Source organism: Sparus aurata, chromosome 13 (genome assembly GCF_900880675.1).
Source record: "Sparus aurata chromosome 13, fSpaAur1.1, whole genome shotgun sequence".
Taxonomy (NCBI): domain Eukaryota; kingdom Metazoa; phylum Chordata; class Actinopteri; order Spariformes; family Sparidae; genus Sparus; species Sparus aurata.
In genome coordinates, this window is record NC_044199.1 from 32,243,919 (window position 1) to 32,263,950 (window position 20,032).

General features: G+C 39.4%; 1 protein-coding gene across 1 annotated transcript; it reads right to left on the reverse strand.

The window, feature by feature from the left end:
• Positions 1 to 288: 288 nt before the first annotated feature.
• LOC115594786 (hexokinase-2-like) lies at positions 289 to 19,459 on the reverse strand. The gene is made up of 11 exons (XM_030439038.1): positions 19,379 to 19,459; positions 15,826 to 15,934; positions 8,658 to 8,820; positions 8,329 to 8,477; positions 7,417 to 7,536; positions 6,849 to 6,944; positions 6,537 to 6,636; positions 5,467 to 5,650; positions 4,767 to 4,922; positions 4,399 to 4,632; positions 289 to 1,745 (listed from the first exon to the last, which is right to left on the reverse strand). Exons 2-11 carry the CDS (start codon positions 15,913 to 15,915, stop codon positions 1,541 to 1,543), a joined length of 1,497 nt encoding a protein of 498 aa, XP_030294898.1. The 5' UTR covers positions 15,916 to 15,934; positions 19,379 to 19,459; the 3' UTR covers positions 289 to 1,540.
• Positions 19,460 to 20,032: the final 573 nt, after the last annotated feature.

A 20,032-nucleotide genomic window follows, 5' to 3' on the forward strand; every position in this document is an offset into this window, starting at 1 on the left:
CGATCTGCAGTATTTTCTCATGGAGGGATTTTCATTTTTAATTGATTTACTGTAATAAAAGTATCAATACGACTAAAACAATTATACAAACAGTTAATTTTCTGTCAATCAGCTGGTCGTTTCTCCCATTTCTTTTTTTATTTACGTGCATCTTTTGCTGTGGATTAATTGCAAACACCAAAAACTACTCAAATGTAAGAAACTAGATATTTTCTTCTCTTCTCTCATTTTTATTTATTTTATTTTACATTCTCTGTCCAAACATCAGCATCAAACAACAAACACGACTTTATTTTCGATAAATGTCCTTTTATTTCCAACTTGAAACAAACACAGCAGATGTTTAGCACCAAAAACTACTTTAAAACACTGAAGCTCTTGTTGGCAGGTTGATTTAAAGTAATTTTTCCATCATGTCTCTTACTCATCGCCTCACTGCTGACTCATTTCTTCCCAACACAACAGAGACCTTTTTTTTTTAAAGGATAACTGTAATAATAAAAACTTGTAGAAACAAGCAACAAACTGATTAAAGCTGAAGTGTTGGCAGTGTGGACGGAGCAGCGAAAGGAAAGCTGACTATAAAAAAATCACTGGATTAAGAATCTAAAGAGCCAACAAGAGAAAACCTAAAATAAAATCATTTAGAAATTATATTACCTTTGTGTTTTTTTCTTTAAAAGCGGTGCATATTCATTAAAGAGTGCAAACCAAAAGAAAACAGTGTCACATTTCCAAAACCACAATAACTTCTAAGGATGCACGATATACAAACTGTCAGATAAACTACAGCCGACAGCACGAAGCCAGGCTGCTTCTGTTGACTTAATTAGTGCAGCATCGACACACAGCAGGTGGTCAAATGCAAATTTAAAGTTGTTTTGTGAGCAGCCAATAAAAACAGAGAAGAACAACAACAAACATGCTGCCTCTCTTACACTCAGCTGGTTCTATTACCGGTTATTTTATCGGTATCAGCCGTGAGAGTCAGGTGATTATCAGTTATCGTATCGGCTGAAAAGAATCCATATCCTGCATCCTTATAATACTTAAATACCCATTTTTATAATACTCTATTTTCTGTTTTTATTTTTTAATGTCCCCCACAGTTGTTGTGACATGTCATGATGAAAATCTGTCTTTGCTGTGATTCTCATGTAAACATATTTGAATTTATCTGTTAATTCTGTTTGTTCTCAACCACATTAACATGAATCCAAAGCACATCTTCTGCATGAACGTCAGAAGGAAACATCCACAAAGGAGGTTGAGTTGATGTTGAGGTCGCTGCTGTTGGTGTGAAACCAGAAGTCAGACGGGGAGTTGTTTTAATTTAGTACGTAGTTAATCTACATGCATCCACGATGTAAACACTACTCGAGGTCAGAAACTCCATGAAGAATCTTTAATGTACAAACATTTCAGAGTTTTCAACAGGAAGTGAAATTAAACTTATTCACATAGAAATCAAAAATATATATTTCACGTTTTAAAAACAGAAAAAGCTTTCAGACTCTGTGCATCTACATCCCCTCTGCTCTTATTTCTCTTCTTCCTCCTCCTCCTCCTCTTCATCCTCGTCCTCCCCGTCACTGTCCTCTAACAGTCGGGACTGGAGAGCCAGCCGCTGCGCCACGGCTGTTACCATGGCAGCGCCCTTCCCGCTGCCGTCCTCCGAGACGAGGAAGGTGATGTCACACTTGGGGGCGAGGAGGCGCACCGTCGCCTGGAGCTCCTTGCTGAAACTACAGAGGGGAGGAGGAGGAGGAGGAGGAGAGGGTATTAAATATATTATTTCATATCTTTGTACAGAATCTCTTCCATCATTAGAAAATGATTTTAGATCAGAGTCAATTTCGTTTACAAAATCTGAGATAATGAAACTCAGTGAAGTGCAGATTAATGTGCATCATATATTAATATAATTATATAATAAACAGCGAGATTTAAAAATATAAACTGTAGTTCAGTAACGGTATAATTTAAATACTGAGAGATCTGCAGCAGAAAATGTGTTGTCAACCAGATAAAAGGAAAATAATCCTGAAGGAACAGATTTGATTCAAACATGCTGCTCTTCTTCTTCTCTTCTTTTCTTCTTCTCTTCTCTTCTCACAAAGGCAGGAAGTTTGTCAGCCTGTCAACAACCAGCTCCACCTCCTGCCGACTCGCACCGACACGTCGATATCATTTCACATCTTCTCAAAACGCAGAGGAAACAAACAAAGTCAGGACTTCCTGCTGCTTCGTTTGTACGGCGGCTGTTTCCTCTAGAGGTTTGTAACTGTTTCACAAACTAACTCTCCAACTCTCACATCAAAAGTGACTCTTGAATGAATAATGTGAAAATTATACTCAGTCATGTCACGCAGAGCAGAAACTGCATTTTAATATCTATCCGAGCTCTGCAGAAGCCCTGAGGGACGACATCAGCGTCATGTCCAGTCATGTATCACGATCGCTGCTGATCTGCTGTTAATGTGACGGATGGAATAATGAGTAATATCAGCAGGTCAGATCAAACAGTGTGACGTCTAATGGCCTCGTACGTAGAGGTTTTTTAATAAATGACCATTTTATATATTTGTGTTTTTTCATGTTTTGAAAGTTTCTCACTTGAGATGTTGTCTAAACTGGTCTTACCTCAAAGCCTCCTGGACCCCTACTGGCAAAACTGTTTAAACTGTTTATCTATGGCCGTCACTGGGACACTGTAAGCACACTCCCACACACTGTAAGGACACTCCCATACTATGTAAGGACACACCCACATCCTGTAAGGACACTCCCGCACTCGATGAGGACATGTGCCCACACTCCTCCAGGGCACTCCCGTACACGTAAGCACACTCCCACACTCTGTAAGGACACTCCCACATACAATAAGGACACTCCCACACTATGTCAGGACACTCTCACACATAGCAAGGACACTCCCATACACTGTAAGTAAACTCCCACACTATGTAGGGACATTCCCACACTCTGTCAGGACACTCCCACACATAGCAAGGACACTCCCATACACCGTAAGGACACTCCCACACTATGTGGGGACATTCCCACACTCTGTCAGGACATTCCCACACATAGCAAGGACACTCCCACACACAGTAAGTACACTCCCACACACCATAAGGACACTCCCACACCATGTAGGGACATTCCCACACTCTGTCAGGACATTCCCACACATAGCAAGGGCACTCTCACACACTGTAAGTACACTCCCACACTATGTAGGGACATTCCAACACTCTGTCAGGACACTCCCACACATAGCAAGGACACTCCCACACATAGTAAGGACACTCCCACACTGTGTAGGGACACTACCACACTCTGTAAGGACACTCCCACAAAAAGTTTAAAACCCTGCAGCTCCAGTTAGTTACAGCACCTTGAAGAACCTTTATTTAAAATGTTAAATATTGTTAATTTATTGCTCATGACTGTTGTTGTCCCTGCTAGTTTTAAGTCTGCTGTGGTTAATAATGGATCTCTAAATAATTTATAGATCAGTAACCTTCCCTTCGTCTCTAAAGTATTAGAAAGAGTCGTGTCCCGGCAGGTTTCAGGCTTCCTGCTTCATAATAATCTTCTTGAACCTTTACAATTAGCTTTCAGAGCTTCACTCCAGAAAACAGCCCTTTCTAAAGTGTTAATGACTTTCTACTTCCTTTGGATTCAAACTCTACCTCGGTGCTTCTGTTACTGGATCTCAGCGCTGCATTTGATACCATCGATTGTTGTTTAAAGTCAGTTTAAATCTCGCTTGGCTAAAGTCTTACTTTTCAGACAGAACACATTGCGTTTCTTATAATAATACTTCTTCAATATTTACTGATGTGAAGTGTGGAGTTCCCCCTGGCTCTGTTCTCGGCCCTTTGCTCTTCTCTTTATATATTTCACCTCTTTGCTAGTAGCTGGGGACTTATCTTAAAATGTAAATAAAACATAAAAAGTCTGCAAAAGCCCTAAGATCACACATTTATTTGACAAAATGTTACTTACAACTTCTTTTAAGTCGAAATCTTCCCTGTAGCTGCTGAGATAAAAGCGTAAGTGCACACCCCGTCTGAACCATTCATCAACGGTGTAAATAATGTCTTTTCAAATCAATTTGGATCTCAGAGACTTTGATTACATCAGACAAGCTGCTTGGAGCCATTTTATGTTTTTTTGTCTTGAACACGGGAAACAATTTTAACTTCACGTTCCTTACACACTTAAAATGATCTAATTTCTGCTTATGAGTAAGTTTAAATGTGTTATAAATAATGTATTATCAGTTTATGATCCACTAACGTAAAGTTTGACCCTTTAACTGCAACCAAACACAACATCTGCTGTTAAATTTAAAACAGTTTGAATCATTTTAAAGAACTTCCGTCTTACTTTGGGTGTTTCCTGTACACCGTCCCGTCCACCCCCACGGTGGTCTTCAGATGGTCCAGCCCGCGGTTGACACGGATGCGGTTGGCGAGCGTTGCCAGGGCGGCAGCACAGAGACGGGCAGAGCGCGAGGAGATGGTGTCGCAGACCAGACGCACCACACGGGAGTCGACGTCGTCCCACTTCAAACCCAATTTAGTGAGAATATTCTGAGCGTTTTCCAGACCGCTGTCCTCCCTGAACGACAGACACAGACAGGAAGTGAAGACAAACGTCAAAGAGGATGTTTCACTGAGGAAACAAAATGTTAAGTTATACAAAGTTGTTTTGATTGAAGGCAACTAATCTGTGTTCGTCTGTCAGACACTCACTCCTCGATCTCAGAGATGAACTTCGTCTGAAATGTGTTTGGAGTCAGCAGATCCTTTGACGTCTGTCCTTTAAACAGCAGCTTCTCCTTCGCCAACCTCACCAGGACAAGACGGACGATTTCTCCCAAATACATGCCGCTGATCATCTTCTCGAATCTGCGACGAGACAACAAGAGGGTAGATTTTAACAAACAGCACAAATGTGAATTTCTATCATGATCTTAACAACTGTTGGATGGGTTGTTGTGAGTTTTTCGGCAGACATTCATGATCCTCAGAGGATGAATCTTAAAAAAAATTAATGTGGAACATTTGCCGAATTTACAACGAGGTCTGAGTGATTGAGAATTTCTTGTAAACAGCATTTCACAAAGTTTATAAAGTTTCATTAAACACAACAACTCACAAAATTGAGCGATTTTTCAGGGGAGTCTGGCGGCGACAAAGAATTAGCCAATAGTGGTTACGGCTTTCTTTTGAATCTGACATTTTATCTTCATTAGTAACGTTGACAAAACAGGAATTTTAAGCCCAAACGTGACCTTTTCGGAACCCTAACAGGATCCTGAGCACAGAGTTGTTACAGCATAAAATTGTGAACTCAAAGAAAGTTGGAACATATCTGTGATTTTCATTTATTCTTGGTGAACAAATCCTCACATTTTAGAGGCTGGAGGCAGAAAAACACCTTCATACGTACGTGTGGACGCCGGGGTTGATGGACGTCTCGTCCACCACCACGTCAAACTCGGTCAGGATGTCTCTCAGCGAGCCGTCGTCTCCGAAGCCGCCCCACTCCGTGTTGATGCACATCCGCCCGGCCTCGCCCTCCACCCGCTTCACGTTCTTCATCTCCTCCATGTAGCAGGCGTTGGTTCCCGTTCCTGCAGAAGAAGAAAAGCATGACGGAGAGTAAATCAGATTCTCTCAGAGGTTCTTCTTCTTGGTATTTGTTACTTTGTAAAGTTTAATTAATGATACAAATTGTAAATCAACTAATAAATGATGATGTATTATTATAAATAAATAGAAAAGCAAGGATTTATTGATTTGCTGTCAACTATTAAATTAATCACCAACTATTTTGATAAGCGATGAATCTATTTATGTAATTTATCAAGAAAAAAATGTCCCAAATTCTCTAAAATGTTCTTGACAGTAAACAAAACATTAGAGAACGTCACCCTGAGCTTTAGGAAACACTGATCGAGGATTTTTTCACCACTTTCTGACATGGATCAAACATGTTAATCTCTCAGGTTTCCCATTATAACGTGTTAAATTACATTTTTTCTTGAGATCACAAATTATTAATGTCTTAAACACAGAATACCAAATACTGATTTTCTGAGAAAAGGGAATAAAATGTTCTTGAAAACTATAAAATTCAACTAGTTTGATACTCGATTAATCAGTTTGTGTATTTTTCCAGCTTCTTAAATATGAAACACTTTCTTGTTTCTTTCCTCATCTGTGCCAGTAAACTAAATATTTTTGGCGTTGTGGACAAAAAGAGACATGTAAGGACTAAATATTGGACACTGATTGAAAAACATGTGATCTATAAATCAAGAACATAATCATCAGATTGATCGATACGGAAAATAACAGTTGCTGCACAGGATAATATAATCTGTATTTTGGTGCTAATACTTTTACTGTTACCACATTTTGAATGCAACACTCTGACTTGTATTAAAGTATTTCTACTCTGTGGTGTCAGAGCCAGATTGGAGTCACTGTTGTTTACTTATTGAACCGCGAGGTTACCGATGATCATGCCGATCTCACAGCTCTGGTCTCTGTAGCCGCAGCTCATCATCGTGCCCACTGTGTCGTTCACCATGGCAACTGAACCTATATCATAATCCTGCAGAGAGACACAGCGACAGACGGGCGTGTTTACGTCCTGCCTATTTATAATCTGTATACCCAATAACCTGTCTACACACACACACACACACACACACACACACACACACACACACACAGTGTCACATTGTTTTTTTTTAAGTCTGAACAAAGAAACAACAAAAATCAATTATTGCAGGTTGGTAATCGATCGGCTCATCAATGACTGACCCCTCTCCTCTGAATGGCCTCTTTCAGCAGCTTCACCACGTCTTCTCCTTCCACTCCGGAGCATTTGAAGCCTTTGGTCCAGCGGATCAGGATGCTCTGTGGAGAGAGAAATGCCCAAAAATGACAACAAAATCAAAAAACTCTCCTTCTAACAACAACAACAACACAGTGTGATGACTAAACCTGTTTTTTCTTGGGCGTGTTGTTATTCAAACTCTTTTAAATGCACAAAAGTGTTTCAAACATCTCATGATTAAAGAAACTCCTTCTACTTGGACTTTGTCACATGTTCTGTGTGCAGAAATCTTTGTTCAATGGATTAAAAAAGTGCGATATTTCCTAACATATCATAACTGTACTTAAAGTGTGAGTAAATGTACTTAGTTACATTCACAGTGCAGACGGCAGACATGACGGCAACTCGTACGACAGATCAGGACAAAATATCGTTCTTACCAATGAGAAAATGGTAATTTGTAAAAACAACAAATTGTGTTTTAAAATGAGGCCCATTGATTGTCCAGCTGTAGTGTGTGTGTGTGTGTGTGTGTGTGTGTGTGTGTTAGACCTTGTCGATTTCCTTCTGTTCACAGGGAAACGAGAAGGTGAAGCCCAGAGGAAGAGTGTGACCCTTCAGATCCTGGGAGACGAGGAAATCACCCAGACAGGCCGCGATGTGGTCGAACAGCTGCACAAAGAGAGACGGACGCATTGAATTAATTAATCACGACATCTTTAATATTTCACAAGACATAAACGAGATAGTGTAGTGAGTGTGGTGAGTAATGTGAAGAGGTAAACCAGCGGGTGCAAATCGTCTGTTTGAAAGAGGACATCATTTTTTTGCTGCATGTAAAATTTCTGCACCAAAGAGAGAAACAGAAAAACACTGCTGCACGTTGCCTCCGTAACTTATGTGCATCACTGTGTAACAGGCGTTATGTAAACATATAGATTTATAGATTTATTATAAAATATGTACACTGCAGTCAGTGAGCAGACAAACAGTTGTTATTGCTTTGAAGCGTTATTTTAGATCACACTACCTCGCTCGGTATGACCCGCCCTACTCTGCCTCTGATTGGCTACATCCTGCATGTGCAACTCATCAAAGATGGAACAAAGGTGAGACGTCTCACTCTGTAGCTAAAAAGGTGCTTTCAAGACACAATGTGTAATGGGACGCTGCAGCAATATGAGTAGAATAATGTGTTTTTTGAGAATTAAAGCATGTCAATTTATTCTAGTAGGACCCCCAAATAAAAGTGTGAACCTGAACATTCATATAATATGACCTCTTTAAACCAGGCACAAGCACGAGTCCCTGAATAGGCTTCATGTAACTTATCTAAGGTATAATGTTTCAAGTGTTTCCCACACATATACTTTACTTGCTTATTTGTTGACCCATTTAAGCATTTCATACTTTTGTTTTTCGTCTCTTCCTCTAATGTTTTCTCGTTTGGTCAGTTTGTGTCACCTGTTCTCCGGTTCCCAGCATCATCTCCTGTGGGATGGCGCAGATCTGACTGTCCATCTTCAGCATCTTCTGCTCCTCCTCCACCACTCGGACATGAAGCACTCGGAAGTTTGTTCCACCGAGATCCAACGCCAGGAAGTCTCCGCTCTCTGCGGGGAGAAAACAACAGATCGGTCAACGAAAAGGGTGAAAAGAGTAGAAAAAAACCTGCATCATGTTTGTTTTTATAACTTTCTCTCCACCACTTTCATGTCCCCAGATGTGTCGTCTCCAGTTGGACCCTCTTGATATAAAGTAAATATATGTCAGTAACAGATAACCGGCCTCACCCGTCCCGTCCGGCGTGGCCCTGACGAACGTGGGTAGCATCTTGACGGCCGCCCTGTGATGACTGTGTTTCCCCAAACCTCGAACCAGATCCTTCCTCAGCCGAGCAGAAACCTCCTGCAGCTTCTCCAGAGACAGACGGAACGGCTCCAGGTAGTCCTGCACCTGAACACAACACACAAACATATACACATGTGTGTCAGGTTGCATCTGTGCAGACTGAACAACCACCAGAGAGAGTCTACTGACAGAGCTGCAGTAAATTATTATATGTCTGAGTTTGCTTCATTCGCCTGTTTGTTTGCTGTTATTTTTTATTTTGTTTTATTTTGTTTATTTATTTTCTGTAAATTATACATGATAAAGAATCAACAGTATATTATGCAGAACATTTACATATATTTATATCTAATTTTTGTTGCATAGTGTCCACACAAAACCAGATGGTAAATAATAGCTCCAATAAATAATACACTTAAAAAAATAATAAATAATATAGAGCACTTTTCAATACAAAGACACCAAGTTTTGACAAGGTTGAACCAGGATTAAAACATTTCAGGAGGCAATGAGGCAATTTAAATCAGTTAATTAAAAATAATAATAATTTAAAAAGAGTCTGAGACAGATTATTCACAATTTATCCACAAGATGGCAGCGTTTCATCAACACCAGTCTCAGCTGCAGTGTTATCTCCATCACTGAGTCAGACATAATGAAACTCATTAATTAAACAATCATCATAATTAAGCAGGTTCCAAAACATCAGAGTGACGTCCTGAAGACACGAGGCTCTGAGGCTGTGATGACATCACGATTCATGAATGAACAGAACCGGCCTCTCTAATTGGTTGACAGCTCAGTGACTGTGACACAGGAGCTGTGATTAAATGTAACATAATGTACTTTAACTGTACTGAAGTGTTTCCATTTCCTCTACAGTTCAATGGATGATATTATACTTTATACTGTTTGTCATCACTTTGTAATATGATAATAAAATTGATCCACAATGAGAAATTTACAATCTACCCAGCAGAATGTAAGAGAATATAGAATGAGTTCTACCTTCACCGGCTGCTGCGTTAAAGTGAAGCATCAATAATTAATACAATTATATAATGAACATTTACTGTATCAGGTTATTCTGCTTTATGAGGACGTTTGCTCTCTCTAGTTATTAAGTAAAACTTTAAATGTTAGTTTAACTTTTAACCACACAAACACGTAAAATAAAACCACCTCCTGCCTTCGACCCCTGAAGAGACGTTTCTGTTCGTCCTGCTGAAGCTTCATCACAGATCACATCCTGTAACTTCCCCTGCTTCGAATAGTTATAGTAAAATATATTTAACGCCTCCTCTCACTCCGCCTGGTCCACAGATTTTATGTCAGTCTGAGAATTAGACACGATATGATATTGATGTTAATCCCTAAAACTGCCAACCGCTCAGTTTATAACACGTTTGAGCTGCAGTGAATAAAACTGCTCGTGTGTTTGAACTCTGTTTCTGTTGCATGAGTCACTTTGTGCAGGAAGCGGCCGGCTGGTACAGAATGTAATGATCCTCTGGAGATGGCAGCAACTATTCACGTTTGTCTTCCTGTTTCCTTTAAAGCTGGAAACAAAAACTCTGCTCAGCTTTTGGAAGCTGTGATCACACCTAAACAACTCTCTGTGATTTAAAACCGGTTCGTCCAGGAAGATGTGAGTCGAGGATCTTAATATAATATACAAAGAAATTACTGAAAATGAGCAGAACTGTAGCACTGCATGGGCAGAATACCACTGAGCTGTTAGGAGCTCGTCAGCTGCTGCTATGTAATTATGTCATTCAGGTTTAAGACTCAGGTTTGGTAACATTCAGCAGACTGGAGGAGTGAAGGTGTGGAGAACAGACGACAGGTAACACGCAGCTTCACGTCCTGCTTCTACTGACGACCTCTGTCGTCTGTAGAGTCGCTCGACACAAAGTCAAAATGAGAATACAAGAAGATCCTATTTTTAGAGAAATCTTAACGCAAAGAGTTTTGCAAAACTAAAATTAATGAACAACTTCTTGTGTGATGTAACAAAGCAAAACACAATATACCATGACATGACACAGAGTAATAAAACACAACATAAAATAACATAAAATAATATAAAATAACATCAAAATAACATCAAAATAATATAATTTATAATAATATCTGTGCAAACACAACAGGTATAAACATTCATTCATCCCCCTCTCAATCGAGCTCATCAATGAGAAACGGTGATCGTGATTGAATATAGGAAGTAATATATTCACATGGCTGAATGTTTGGGTATAAATGGAACAACAAATGTATATTTGTGTAGGATTGTTATGCATGGTCAGGGCTGAATGGAGCAATGGAGTATTTACATATGACTGATTGTAGACTAGGAGGTAATGAACTTTTTAAGGTTAAATGTATGTGGGTATAGAAATGGAGCAACAAATGTATATTTTTAGGATTGAACGCACGGGAAGTGATGAATGGATAAAGGAATGTATACAGAATGGACTGGATGCATGGATGATTATGTAAGCATGAAGAAGTGGTTGCAAGGCGGAACAGAATGAATGCTGGATCGCTCTCTTGCACAAGCAGGTGGATGGCAATCTGCACAGTAGCCCCAATGTTTAGGGCTGGGTATCACCAGGTACCACGCGATACGATACTATCACGATATTTTGCCCACGATAACGATAATATCACGATACAGTGATTCTGCGATAATCGATATATTGCAAGAAATTTCATCCACGATACATCACGATATCTGTGTCACTGAAGAAATTCAGAATTTATTGACTGCACTGAATCCATTTCACAGGAATTACAAAACATTGTTAATCAATTTTACATGAATGACAGCCAAGTAAACAAAGAGTATATTGCAGAGTGACTCTTCTTAACACACAACTATCATTAAATATCTATATGTGTGGGTTTCAAAACCATTTTTTTAATTTTATTTGGTTGTATACCTATGTTTGAATAAAGATAAAGCTGTCCTCCGAGGAGGGGTGGAGGTGGTGGGCCCCAAAAAAAAAAATTATTATTTTTTTTTTTACATTTTTTAATATCGATATTTGGCACCAGTGTATCGATAACGTACCTCAAGACGAAATATCGCGATATATCGTAGTATCGATATTTTGGCACACCCCTACTAATGTTTACTTTCTTTTTTATATTTCTGTACTTTTACTGTCTTTTTTATAGGTGGCTGGATGCCTCTGTTTGTTGTATGTGGTATGTTGTATGTTTTACTGTTGTTATTGACGCAGGAATTTTCCCTATACCCAAGACAAATTTCTCCCTGGGGAGACAAAATAAAATGACTTGACTTGATAAAATAACATCAAAATATCATAAAATAACATTAAAATAACGTAAAATAATATTAAATAACATTAAAATATCATAAAATATCATAATATGACATTAAAATAACGTAAAATAATATAACACAAAATAACATAAAATATAATAAAATATCACAAAAGAACATTAAAATAACATTTAAATAATGTAAAATAATATTAAAATATAATAGAATAACATAAAAATAACATAAACCAACACAAAATAACATAAAAATAACATAAAATAATATAAAAATAGTATAAAATAACAACAAAAAATAACAACACAGCTAGTAAACTTTGTGTTGGTCTCTGTTGTTGGTTTGTTGGATTAGATCTTATAATCACTTTGACATCTTGACCAACTTTGTTGTTGACATTGTTTTTTTGATATCTGTGTCTTCATCAGGTTGAATGAACCAAACTAAACCTGTCTGCGTTTTCCCAGACACACCTGGAGTAAACACACCTTGACAACATGTGTCTGTGCATCCAGGTTTCAACATGGAGGCTCAGACTGGATCACGAACAGAACCTGTTCCTGGTGTGATGGTGGATATTTTCCTTGGCTGGCTGGTTGGATTTTCTCACCATCATCGTTTTCACAAGCGTCTGAAATACCTCAGACAAGTTTCGACAGTCCTGCTGCTTGTCCGCTCCGTAAAATAATGCATATGAGGATAATATGAAGGAGGTGCGTCATCAAATAAATGTCAGACGCCGACTCAGAGTCACATCTCAGATAGCAGATTTCAGCAAATCTGATCAGCACATTCCTGATTAACTGTCTGCTAAAGCTAACATTGCTAACGCTACATGTGGACACGGCATATTTATGGTTTTACGATTGTTTATTTACAATCAAAATCTGCAGTAATATCTGCAACTTCAGGTGTTTGTGTGTCTTTGTGTTTGATTTAAGATAAAATCAGATGAAAAGGCGACTTCTCTCGGCAGATGCTATCAGGTGAAGCTGAATCAACACTGTTTCATTTGGCTGGTGTAAAACTTCTCATTCCAGCTGACTTTGAAAATATTTCCAGCTGGTTTTATGCACCTGAGGGCTGTAATGCTAAAAATATAAGGGTAAAGCTAACAGGTGCTAAAGAGTTAGCATCCTCACCAGCAGACGATCCATGTTAAATAAAGATTATTATTGTAAGGAGGCCCTCTGGGGACATTGGTGAAAATATTATTGCTTAATAACGCGTGGCCATAATATATGATTAAAAAAAACATTAAATAAAATTAAATAACATAAAAATAACGCAAAATAATTTAACATAAAATAAAATAAAATAATATAAAAATAACATTAAATAACATAAAAATAACGCAAAATAATTTAACATAAAATAAAATAAAATAATATAAAAATAACATTAAATAACATAAAAATAACGTAAAATAATATAACATAAAACAACATAAATATATATAAATATAAAATAACAAGAAAAAATAACAACATAACCTGTGGAAATTGGTGAAAATAATATTATTGCTTAATAACGCGCGTTATTAAGCAATAATATTATTTTCACCAATGTCCACAGAGGGCCTCCGTACATTTAACCCATTTAATTCCATTATTATTCACAGCTATTGTATTTGTCACTTCACTTTTTATCTCTAAGTTTTTTGCATGTATCTTTTATTTACTGATTGATATTTGCTGTCATTGCTCAATGAAAACAGTCTGTGGAAAAGTTTCCCAGCAGTCTTTGAGTTAATCCTGATTCTGCTGCAGCACCAGGATCTGATTCCGGATCAGGACCTGTTGCGACAGACGCCGGCATGAAGATCCGACACAAACATACGTTTCTTCTTCCCTCTCACGACCTGCAGTACTTTTCCAGAGGCGTGTTGGTTCAGGTCTTGTCTCTCTCTCTCTCTTTCTTCACCTCCTCCCCTCGTGTGATTTCCTCCCTCTCTTGTCTCGACGTGCTCGTTCCCTCCTTCTCCTCAGAGGAGGTGTGGCCGACTCCATTCTTACATTATGACTCTGGTGGTTTGGACCATTTAAAGAACTGACGTGTGCTTTAAGGCTGCCGGTAACAAACAGCAGATCTCTGTGCAAATACTCACAGTAACAATAAGTTGGATCGTTGTACATCAGTAAAACACGACACAGCTTGAAAATATTCTAATACGAGTCCTGCAAAACAGACGGATCCATTCCAGAATGATCTACATTTATGTGTGAATCAGTGAACGTCTCCCTGCAGCTCAGTGAAGACTTACTGATGTAATAATGTCCTTTGTTTATAATATTTTGTTTTATTTGAAAATCTGCATAATAACTGAAGTTATCAAATAACTCTAGAGAAGATAGAAGCACAATACACGTCTGTGAAACATGGGGGAGCAGAAGTATAAAGAACTGGAAGATGCTGCTGATATTTTTGTACTTTATACAGAATTTAAATCTTTTACTTGTGTTTTTTTTAATTGCTGTACTCTCAGTTAACCTCTTCATCCCAGGCGAGGACGAGGATTAGGAAACAAATTGAGCTCTGACCTTTTTTCTTGTAGGATTTAATGTAATATTGAAGCATAAACAAATGTATTTCTTAAATATTCGAGGAAATAAAATGAGATCTGTCAGAATAAAGTATCTGCGTCATTTCAAACTGATCTGCTTTATTCCAGCTGCTGTCGGTGTTTACGCTGCGATAAAGACATCTGACTTCCTGTAACAGTTCGTAATCACACGGCCGCTGGTGTGAAACTGTTCCAGGCTGAACGTCCATAAATGAAGGAGATCGAGAAATTGTCGTCACGTCGCTGCGTCCTGATCGACGACCCGTTAGCTTCCGTTAGACAACAGCTAACGTTAGCATTCAACAACCATCTGATGACGTCACACAGCACAATAAGAAATGTTTGAATTACTTTGAAACATCTTGGACTCATTATTTCAAAGAGTAATGTTTATTGGAAAGTGGTTGAATGCTAACGATAGCTAACATTTACCTTGAAATACGACTAAAGGAACTTCTGGATTCTCTCGATTGATCATCGTCTCTGCTGCCGATTGTTTAAGTAGTGGCGAAACTAAAAAGACAAACTCAGATTCTCTGTGTTTACACTACTTTACATCCTGGAAGTCAGCAGCATAAGAATGAGATAAGAGCGAGCTGTAAACGGTGAGGCTGCAGCAGAACGGCGTACCCTGCCAACGATAATGGAAACAACTCCACATGAAGGTAATTTAGTAAAGGATCTGACACTTCTTCCACCTCTGTGAGCGTTTAGTCTCGTTGCAGGTGGTGAACAGTTAAGAACCAGGTCGTAACAGGAGGATCCTCCTTTATGTGTGATGGAGAACGGGTGTGACCGTGAGTGTTTTCGTGCGGTAAAAGAAACAGGAGGGTGTTGGAGAAATGATTAAAATGCTGCTGCTCGTCACAAACACATCACTGTGACTCACTGCAGTAAACTTCACAAGAGGAGTGTTGGGATTGACTCCCACATCTGTGAGGTGAACTGAACCTGGTCACTGCGGGTCAAGAAGCTAAAAAAATGTCAAATTAAGGACATTGAGTCATATTCTATGTTCTGTGACGATCCTGCTGTCTGAGTCAGACTTGTATAAACTCTGTGATTTCCTAATCTGAGAATACTCCCAACAAAGTGTTGCGTAACGAGAAGTAAAACATGCAGATGGAAAGTTACGGATACACACTAACGCGTCACTCTGGCAACCTGTTCCCCACATGGTGCAGAAGAAGGTGTTGGCAGCGTCAGGAGCTCTGAGAACGATTCCTCCTCAGGTGTCACGTACCTTACTGAGCGTGTCTTCAGGGATGCCGTCCAGGTGCAGGACCGAACAATCGCCGCTCATTTTGGCCTTCTTGCAAATCTGTGTGCTCATCTTAGTGCTGGCTGCTTACCTGGACAGGAGAGGTTAAAGGGTCAGTGCACCTAAATTACATGACACGCATGAAGCCACACAGGTAGTCTCACATCAGCGCCGAGACCTGAGCCACCACCCGGATACATGTGGACAAACTACAAGGCTAATCACAGTCGGCCGACACGTACCTTAGCTTGTTTAGCTGCTGCAAAATGGTGCTGGAGCTTTCTGTTTACATGCTAACATAAACTGCTATCAACTTCTGTGCTTAACAGCTGGTGACAATCAACTGTTAGCTAACGGTCTGTGGCACAAACATCTATCAAACCTTCATGGGAGATGTGATGCAGCTGCTAAATGTTAGCTAACTGACCCAGAGAGAGAAAAGGAGTCAAAGAATATGCTACATGCTAATTATTCATAACAGAGACATTCAGTACCTCACTAGCTTAGATAGTTGTAAGCTAGCATGCCTAATTTGAAGTTTGAAGCTCAGCTAAGATCAGTAGCTATGATATAACTGTTTTTTTTTTAGCTAGCAAGCTAACATAAGAGCCCAAAAACACATGGTTCCTCTATCTATAAATCATAACAGTTCTTAAATGACAATGTGATATTTTAGTTTTCTGTTTCTGTTTTAAGACAAACTGGTGTCAAACTCTGCGCGTAACTGCCAGCAAAAGTTGTCATTTTAACAAATAGCCTGTATTATTTAGCATTAGTAGCTAGCCAGAGGTCTAAAACACAAACACAATATCAAAACCTCACAGGAGGTGTAATTTAGCTGCTAAATGTTAGCTAACACTACTGAGAAAAAAAAACAAACTAGGAGCAGATCAAAGAATTACTACATGCTAATTATTCATAACAGACATTCAGTAGCTCACCATTTTAGGTAGTTGTAAGCTAGCTTGGCCAATTTGAAGTTTGAAGCTCAGCTACGCTCTGAAGCTATGATATAACTTTGTGAATGTAAATGGGGTTTTTTTTAGCTAGTAAGCTTTCTTTCTCTCTTATTTAGCAAACAACAGTTAGCCAGCGTTCTTAGACAGAAACACAATATCAAAACCCTCACAGGAGATGTAATTAAGATGCTAAATGTTCACTGACACTACTGAGAAAAATACAAAAACTAGGAACATATCAAAGAATTACAAAATGCGAATTATTTATAACAGAAACATTCAGTAGCTCACCATTTGATAGCATGGCCAGTTTGAAGTATGAAGCTCAGCTAGACTCTGAAGCTATGATATAACTTTGTGGATTAGCTAGTAAGCTAACATAAGAGCCCAAAAAACATAAAGTGAGTTTCTGGGAGATGTAATTTAGCCGCTAAATATGAGCTAACTGACTGGACACAAAGGAGGAACTGGGATTAGATCTAAGATACATGCTAACTATATTATTAATTAAAGTTTGAGGCTCAGAAGCTGTGATATAACTTTATAGATGCTACTATTTTAGCTAGTAGGCTAACATAAGATCCCCTAAAGACAAACAGGAGACCATGTCTCTATATTACACTTAAAAAACTGAACATTTGTTCTCCTACAGAATGTTTTCTGTCCCCAGAACATCATTTAAAATAAAAAATAAAAAATGTATGTATATTTAGAGCTCCTACATATTGTAAGTGCTCCGCAAGAACATTTATTTAAATGTTTTAAAGCTTCAAAATAAACTTTTCCAAATCAAACCTCATGTTGAGCCAAAGTTATCCTGCTGTAAAGTGTTCGAAGGGTTTATTTATTCATTTTATGAAATCCACAAATGAAAGAAAATCCCTTTTAAAAAATCCAAATGTTCTTCTGCTAATCCAACACACTCAACAACGACCTATAAAACAGCATAATGACGTGAGATTCACTGTAAAAGAGATTGAGGAAGTTCCTCAGATGACTCTACATAAATATACTTATACCACATGCTTGTGGTTATAAAGATGTTCAAATATTTGTTCCCCTCCACCAGCTGTTGGACTCGCTCTTAATCAATATTGGTTTTGGAGCCTGAAGCCAATCAGCTGTGACCTGAAGATGATTCTGACGTTTTGAAATATCTGAAGAGACGTTTGATGGATTTAGATTGTGTGCAGATGTTCCTCACATGTTACCTGGACGTGAGAGGTTAAAGGGTCAGTGCACCCAAATGACAAGACAGTGTTTAATCCTGAGTGCACTCAGGATTAAACACTGTGTCTTGTCATTTGGGTACTGCAGCTCTGACTCTCACCACGTTTAACTCACGTCTGAAGACCTCACTGTGACCTTTATTCTTTTAAACTTCAATAACGTGCTGATTTAAGGTCAACAAACCCGCAAAATAGGAACTAAAACCGTTCTTTCACTTTCACCTGCTGCTGCATCATCTAGCAGGAGAGCACATCCTCTTGTGAGTCCGATCTGCTCCCACGGTGCACAAAGAGTTCTTGAATACTGAAACCGTCGGTCACATTGTGAGACGGCACACGATCTCTGACAAACATCCTGCATCATATACTTCTATACTCTGACTTTATAGGTGTCAGGACTGCTTCTGTTTCTGCTGCCACTTTAGGTGAAGTAACTAACTTGCCACACAAAGGTTGAGACATGTGTAAACTCAGAGGAAGCTCCGGCTGGTGACGACACCCTCGGATCAGGTGCCTGTTGTGTTTTTGGGTGGAGTCTCTTTAAGATCACATTACAGGAGCTGTGGCTCCGCTTGTTTAGGTTAAAGCCAACAGATTACATGATTTCTGTCTGAGAGGACTGACACTCCTCTACAGTCACACTCAGAGAATATCTCCACCCCTGCTGGCATGAATGAAACTGTAACACTCAGTTTTCTTCCACCTGGATGCAAATTATGGAGGTCGTATTCGAGGCACGCCCCGTCAGAGTCACACCTGAGCAGAGACGGACTCCCAGCGTTGATTCATTTCAGCTTCTGTCTTTTTCTTTTGTGTCTAGATCTTCTAGATTCTCCTAAAGTTCCTCTGAAGATCTTAATCTGACACCTGAAACATCTGAACTTTCAGGACCAGCAGCACAAACCTGAACCACTTCATGCAGGGTCAAATGAGCATTTTGGGTCCCTGAAGGCATCAGAAAACCCACCAGACCTGTCGGTGTGTGGCGGAGACCAGCAGCCTTTAGTATCAACAGAGTACGTTACAATCTGCCTGGAGCCGCAGAACATAACTGTGTAATAACATGAAGGTAGCATGTAAAATGTCAAAGTCACAGAGAGCCACTCTAGACACCGGTTGTATTTCCACCTACTGGTTTTCAAACCTAGGGTTCAGGGACCAATCTAGGGTCTCCAGGTGGAGAGAAGGAGCTGATGTTGAGCTGAGGAGCTCAACAAGGATGAAAACTTTAAAAACTAGAACAGTGAATCCTCCTCAGACTGCTGGTTTTATAACCTCCAGCTTCATGTTAACAGAATCATCATCAAACATCTCATCTGTAAAATGTCCTGAAGTAAAGACACTCACCTTCGTGCGTCCTCACACTGACAGGATGAACTTCCTCAGTGAAGCAGAGAGTGAGTGAGTGAGTGTGTGAGTGTGTGTTGAACAATGTTTACACCCACTGATCATCTGAACACGTTAATGTCGCAACACGACGAGACGCAGCTGGTTTGTTTCCTGAGCGCACAGACGCGCAGCGGGGCGGGAGCGGCACGAATCCAAACAGAAAACCCGCAACCAGAACCGCAGACGAGCTTCACCGAGAGCACAGCGGGATCTGGTCCTGATCTGGTCCTGATTGGGTTCGCGGGAAGCTGCTGGAGAGCGCGTCTGGTGCGAAGCGGCTGCGCGTAAAGACGCACAAGAAGCGCAGCCACCCCAAAATATCATCATCATGAATCTACTGCTGCGAGTTGTTGATTTATTCTAAAACAAGTACAGCGTATGATAGTAGAGGAATGTAACGAAGTACATTTACTCAAGTAGACATCTGAGGAGTATTTTATTCTCACGTCAGTTTCTATAAGAGTTGCTAAAAGTACCCAGAAGTCTCACCTGAGTAAGAGCAGAGACATCGTGTTAGAATGTGACGTCAGTAAAAGTTAAAGTCACTCACATGAAAAGTACTCGAGTAAAAGTATCTAATGTAATGTACTTAAGTATCAAAAGTACAACATT